We start from the raw sequence: 6,967 nt of genomic DNA on the forward strand, positions 1-6,967 counted from the left end.
TTCGGTTTCCAGGAACTGACCTTGGAGCCCATGCCCCAAGGTTGGTTCCCAGAAAACTGCCTTCCTGCCCCCTCGTGGCAGGCGTGGAACCTCCCTGGGCTCCATGCTCGGATGAACAGCACAGAGCAGAGCAAAAGGGTGCATTCCCAGGGGCAGGGATCCCGGATGTGCTGGTCCGACACTTCCTATGCATCGTCTGCCTCTCCTCGCAGGGCCTCGGAGCACGGGGGTGGGGGCAGAACGATGCACAGGAAGCGTAAGCTGTCTAGTCATGAATGCAGGGTGGCCAGAGCACAGAGGAGAAGATCCCCTCTCCACTCTGCCCTCCCTGCATTGGATAGCCCGCCCGAGTTCCAAGGCAGCTGCCTATCCCAATAGGATTGCTCCCTCTGTCATTATTCTATACTAAGTCGGTGATCCTAGAAGTAAGCTCCAATGTACATAATGGAACTTACCTTTGAGTAAACATTCATAAGATTGCAGTATCATACTTTCAAGATCTTTCTCTTGATTTTATGCAATTTAGGACACGATATTCCTATGCATGTTTAGGCAGAAAGAAGGCCTACAACTCCCAGCATGCTCCAGCCAGCCATGTTGGAGCATGCTGGGAGTTGTAGACCTTCTTTCTGCCGGACACGCATAGGACTGCACCTTTAAACAGTTTTATAATGCTGTAGAACAGGCAGCACACTAGGAAGTCTAGGAAGAGTTTGGGGACACTTTTGCCATGTAAGCAGTAGCAGAGTGTGGGAGAGGTCAAAGAGAAGGATGTCAAACTACAGAATTCTAGTCCAATGAGTATAGCCCCATCCCCTGTTCTTACTGGATCTATACATATTGGATGTAGGCAAATTACAATAAGAGATAAAATCAACACTTTAGATTTGTTCTTTGTAACTATGCAAAGTCTGCTTGTTTAAACAATGAAGACATAGAGTTCCTGCTGCTATCCACATACTTCACACAGGGAGAGGGGACCACTGGCCAGTGAAAGAGTGCATGCTTTACAGAAGGTCTCAGGTTCAGTTCCTGTCATTTTCCATTATAAGGATCTTAGGTAGCAGGGCTGGGAAGGATTTCTGACTGAGACCTTGGAGAATAACTTTGACAGAGTCCCTCTGGGACTACAGCTTTTTTCGACTAAAGCTCTCACCATCCCTGACCACTGGCCATGCTGGCTAGGCTTCATGGTTGTTGAAGTCTAAAACATCTGAAAGGCCCCAGGTTGGGGAGGGCTGAGATAAATCAATGGTCCAACTCAGCTTCTTCTGTCCATGTGTTTTATATATTCATATATCCTCCAGAATATTAGTGTTGACACTATTTAAAAGAATCTAATTTCTAAAGGAAACTATCCTTCCTATGCATCTGCTCAAATTTCAGCCAAATGTACAAGTCTGCAGGATATACTAATATTTAAGCCAGACATTGAATTTCCTGAAGACACTTTTCTATTTGCTTGAAAAGGCATATTTTTTACTCTGAATGCAAACATCATGGAGGCAATTTTCAGCTTCCACAACTTTCAACTTTTCAGTATTGACCACTTTTCTACAGAACTCATGTTTTTAAGTTATTTGATTTTATAGTTGCCATTTCACTACAAACAGGAGCACTACTAGGGCAGGGAAGAAGGCTTCAGAGATGGTACTGAACTTCTGATCATAACTTGCAATACTTTGTACAGAAGCTGAAATCCTCTAGAGACTTCAATCGATTGTTATATGTTTATAACCACACAGAATGTGGTTGCCTGTTGCTTCTTGATCAGAGGAGTTTAAGGTAGTTCAACCTGCCTTTTTTTTCCTTCTGCTCCAGGGAAAGTTTAAAGTTTTATTTTTTTAAGCCAACAGGCCACTGCAAAAAGACGAAAACAGGGTTATTGCACATACTTTTTTGCAGTATTTAGCCCAGGGTAATCATTTTCTGTTTATGCTTTAGCAGGCTTACGCCACAGTTATCCTAAAAAAATCTTCACTTACCTACTGTCATTAACTCAAAGTTGGCCAGCGCTTAGTTATTCTTGCAGCCAATTAGAGATAAACAACTTTTTGCATCATAAGAAAGGATGAAAATAGATGTATACAGATGTATAACTCCTACATAGAACTTCAGAATAAAGAATAGTTACAAATACAACTGGGATGAGACAACAGAAGAAAACAGACTCTTCCGCCTTCCCTGTTTTACCTTCTTTAACCACAGGATTTACTAAATACCATGTTTAGGCCAATTTCTTTCCTCCCTAGCTATATGTTCTCAGTCTTGGAGCTGAATAAATTATTGCTGGTTTTATCCAACTCAAGTTATATAAAAGAACTCAAGTTTGACTTTGTGAAGGTACAGGCTGTAACTTCTAAGGGGAGAACTTGTCAAATCAGTCCAATCACTGTCACATCTGTCAGTCAGTCACATTTGTGCCAATTCAGGACATACATCAGGACTACAAAGGAAGAACTTAAACTCTTAGCTGAAGGTTCAGAAATTCAACCTCCAGATACTTACACTCATGTGGCATAGTATGTACACATCCTGTGCCTTAGAAATTTCCATTCCACTTTTTAAAGCCAGTTTAAGATTTGGATGGTCTTAAAAGTCAACTCAACTATGCTTGAGACAGGGACACTGATCTTCCTCAACTATATATATATATATATATATATGCACAAACATTGAGAATACCACAAGATTGTGGTATTCAAGTTTAATGTAACTATTCCACAAAGCCTACTCAGGTTTCATATTTGTCAATCTACACAACATTTTGCTATGACAACTCTCACTACTAGGAAAAACTGAGTGCCCACAAGATAACATTGACTCAAAACTTTTAGCTGTACTCCAAACCTGTAGCAATATCTGCAAATATTTAATTGTATTGCTATGGCCACTGCAAATTGACTTAAAATGTTCACACCTCTGTTCAGAAGCACACCTCTGAAGAATCAGTCTTATATCATAGTCTTTACATTTGCTGCACCAGCAGTTATGTGCTTACCGGGCATATACTCCAACTGCTGAATTAGCCTAACATCACTTCAACACCGCAAACAAATATATCAGCATGTATATTTGAAGACAAGAGGAAAATTTGCAGTACCCAAGCACTCTCATTTTACTTTATATGAAGTTGCAAGTACAAGGAAAGTTCCTTGATAGAAGCTATACCTTGGAATAAATAAAAGAAAGTGCGAGAAAGGAAAAGAACTGCAACAGAAAAAGTAATGCAGCCTCCCAGTTGTTAACCTCCTGACTTAAGTACGGATCCCTTCCAGGAAAATAGCTTACTAGACTCATCGCCTTGTGACAAATAGGCAGGCTAGCAAATTTGTAATTTAACTATATGGCTGAAGTAATGTGGCCACGGGTAGAACTTATGCTTGCTTCCCTTATGTTTCATCCCATGCCCTTCCTCCTCTTAAGAGAGTCTGAAAGGTGATTGACTTACCAGATTAAACACAGTTTCTACAATATCCCTGTTGGATACTTCACCAACTTCCACTAGTCCTGTCAGAACAGCAAATTTCATCCTGATACCACGGATAGGGATTCCTGGATTCAAAGGCTGCAGCTTGCTCTCCATTTCAGCGGCGTTTCCTTCTTTTCCTCCTCCAGCACCACCTCCCCCTCCGTCATCACCTGTTGGCCTGGGAGAAGAAACCTGTTTGTCTTCACTAGCCATAGCTAGTTCACTTCCAAGTTGCCAGCAGGCGCCAGCACTCCAGAAATAAGGAGCTCAATGTCTCGTCTGGGTCTTCAGGTCCAGCTTCTGAAGCACCCTGAACGCAGTCGGGTGTCCTCCTGAGCCCTGAGAATCTCGGTTTTCTTCCCTCAGCACCAGGCTCTGGACAGTGAACTCTTTTAATCTGAAAAAAGCCATCATCACGATAAATAACAACAATTAGTGGCAGCACGCATACGTCACTTAAGAGCTTTCTACGCTATGCCCACGCACACGCCGTGCAAGAGCTTTCTAAGCATCTGCCTAATCGCAAAACTCTCCGTTGCGCACCCCTCCCCTCCCCGGCTCCCGGGAAAAGGAGGACAGGCACAACTCCATCGTGCAGGTAAGCGCCTCCCTGCCGTAGCCCCGGCCAGGCGCTGAACTCGCTCGCGACGAGGAGCGAGCCGGGCTCCTGAGGAGAATTCCGCCCGGAGGGAGGGAGGGAGGGAGGGAGGCGCGCCTCCCCCTTCCCCGGCTACTTCTGCAGCGCCCCCGGCGGCTGCCCTTGCCTTTCAGCGGCGACCGCGGCTCCGGCTGCCGCGCCGCCCCCGCTCGCGGGCGCAGGGGCGACGCGGGCCGGCGCGGAAGTTCGCCCTTGCCGCGGCTCCCAGCGCCAGGCGGCTCCCAGGGGCGGGGCGGCGAGGCGCCTCCCGCGCTTCCCCCACGGCCGCCCGCAGCTCGGCGCTGCCTGCCGGGGGCGGCCGCCCCAGCCGTCGGGGAGGGCCTGCAGTTTCCTCGCGCAGCTACCTCGCTCCGCAGCCGCCGCACCGCGCGCCTCCATCGCTTCCTGCCTGCTTCAGCTAGTCGCCGCTCTGTGCCGCCATGACAGCGCCGAGTCGAGCCGAGCCGAGCCCCGGGAGGGTTGCCGGGCGGGCGGCAGTGCGCCTGCGCAGCCAGGAGCGGGCGGGGCAGGGAGGCGAGAGGCGCGCGGAGGGCGCGCAGGAGGCGGCGCCCGCGCAGGCTCAGGTGAGCTCAGGTGTGTCCAGGTGAGCGGCGGGCGTCGCCTGTCGGGAAGGGAGGGGGCAGAGGAAGGGGGCGGCCCTCTGCTTTGCCTGGCGGCGCTGGACGGGCATTTCGGCCGAAGCCGCAGCCAAGGATGAGGCCGCATAGTCCTTTTTCTCGTGTCGGATTAGGCAACCCAAGTGAGCTCTTCCCGAGCGGCCCGTCTAGGGTATTTTTTAGTCAGGTCCGGGAAAGCCGAGCGAGGAGAAGGCTGATGGCATCGGCTGGGATATGTTATCTGCATTTTGTAGGTCACGTAGTTAAAATGCAATCCTATGAACACTTTGACGCGGTGCTAGTCCTCTTGAATTCGCGGGGCGGGCGGGCTACTTCTGGGAAAGCATACAATGAATCGAGCACTTAATCCCGGAGGTTACATACTGCACGGAAGTGTTTTTCATACACACACACACACACACACACACAATGCTGTTTTGTATTTGCATCTGAAGATTTGTTCAGTCGTTAAGTCGTGTCCGACTCTTCGTGACGCCATGGACCATAGCGCGCCAGGCCTTCCTGTCCTCCGCTCTCTCCCGGAGCGTGCTCAAGTTGCATGTGAAGATACGAATGCAAAACCTCTGTTGACTTAGCTACTATGTACGTACTGGTTTCTTAACAGTACTTTTTCTGCTTTAGCTTGCATTAAAATTAGGGCTGGCACAAGATTAAAGCAATCTTAGTTATTAATCTTATGAATTTTCATCAGTTAAATCTACATAAAGTTGCACATTAACCAGACAATAGTTTTGAAGAGGAATAAAGTATACTTTTTGTTTTTAGATGGTGCAAACAGCAAGCATTCTTGGAAGAGGCTGTGTTAATGTCAAATACCTCTTCGAAGATGGTGTTTGTTATCTGTAGTTTTTATAGGTACTGGACTGTGTGTGTCTTTTTTAAAAAGTGTTGCCCAGTAAACAGAAAGTTCCTTTTCAGTCGATACAGAGTTTTTAATTTATTAAAATAACTGAAAGCAGCTGAGGGGCAGGACGCTTTGGACCTCCCCTTCTGTGGGCAGAGAGCTCCATGGGCAGAGGCCTCCTCAGTCTGCCACCAGAAAGCTCTGCTGTCCGTGATGTTCCACAGGCAGAGGGGGCCAGATCAGGGTGCTCCTGTGATACGCCAGGGTCAGCCATTGATCCACAGAACCATACATAGGCCCAGTTGTTCCTCTGACATGCCCCCAAGCAGACCCCCAAACTACACCCTGCAGCTAGTGTACGTAGTTAATTCCTTCCCATTGCTTTCTATTGGAAAGAAACTTGTTGTTTCTACCAAACAAACCAGTGAAAGACTACTCTCCCGCCCTAGTCGCTTTGATTGGGCCAGGCTCTGAATGCGGCAGGTTTCCACCACCACTAGAAATTAGGATCACTCTGTCCAACTCTAGTACTACAGAAACACTAGTGGCACTTAATATGGACATCTGTTAGCTTATGCTCTTTAAGCAGCTCACAGAAGCAAAGATCAAAATACAGTTTTAAAAAGCAAAATGCAATTAATTAAAATAACAGAAACAATAAAATGCAACATAAAAACATTCCTTCTACCAGAGATAAAACCAAAAATTTGAATTGTGCAACATATAGTGTGGTGTGAAAATGCTCAAAATTAGTTCAAGTGGTTTGTATTGATAGGCCCCAAACTAGTTGCATCATTCAAGTTGTAGAGTTCTGCTATGAAATGAGAATTATGTCTATGGAATATGAGTTTGTATGTATCTTCTGCAAATAAATCATGAACTTTTGGCCAGATATTAAGCATCCAGAGTGCCATGTATTTGGAACCTGGTTCTTCAAGGCCCACTTCAAAAATTACAAGTCTCCCACATGGAGAGATAATTCTGTGTAGAAAACCGAGTTTACTGTAACATGTAAAAAGCACTGAAAGCACCTTTTGGATCATGACTACCAGTTTAGTCAGCCAAAGCGACAGTTGCCCAGCTCATGTACTCCTGGCACAAGAAACACGTCACACTTCCAAAATGTACAAACAGTGTGTTTTGTTTGTTTTTAAATCTCATATGCGTTCATCATGCTGGCTGGAAATAATGGGAGTTGCCATCCATCACATCTGGAGAGCACTAGGTTGGGGAAGACTGTGTTAAACAGTAAGAACGGGTCCTCTTCTAGTACCCTTCACTATGTTTATGCTGGTTCAACACAGAGGAGGGTTTTGTGTGACACTATAATAAAACTGAATTATAGGGCTGACGTCAAGGGTAGGCATGGTTGGGCC

General features: G+C 46.4%; 1 protein-coding gene across 5 annotated transcripts in view; it reads right to left on the minus strand.

Annotated features, from left to right (window-relative positions):
- The window catches only part of LRBA (LPS responsive beige-like anchor protein), a 518,402-nt gene extending 513,780 nt beyond the window's left edge, over nucleotides 1-4,622 (minus strand). For 4 of the 5 annotated variants that reach the window (XM_084856247.1, XM_084856246.1, XM_084856243.1 and 1 more), the window contains exons 1-2: nucleotides 4,475-4,622; nucleotides 3,452-3,869 (exon numbers count right to left, since the gene is read on the minus strand). In XM_084856247.1, the coding sequence (XP_084712373.1) occupies nucleotides 3,452-3,685 (234 nt within the window). In that variant the 5' untranslated portion in view covers nucleotides 3,686-3,869; nucleotides 4,475-4,622. Of the gene's footprint in view, nucleotides 1-3,451; nucleotides 3,870-4,236; nucleotides 4,353-4,474 lie in introns of those variants that run through there. The other variant, XM_084856242.1, reaches the window with a different exon arrangement.
- Between the last annotated feature and the right edge of the window lie 2,345 nt (nucleotides 4,623-6,967).

The sequence above is a fragment of the Heloderma suspectum genome, chromosome 5, assembly GCF_057233095.1.
Source record: "Heloderma suspectum isolate Gila_16-S chromosome 5, 16-S_ref, whole genome shotgun sequence".
Classification (NCBI taxonomy): domain Eukaryota; kingdom Metazoa; phylum Chordata; class Lepidosauria; order Squamata; family Helodermatidae; genus Heloderma; species Heloderma suspectum.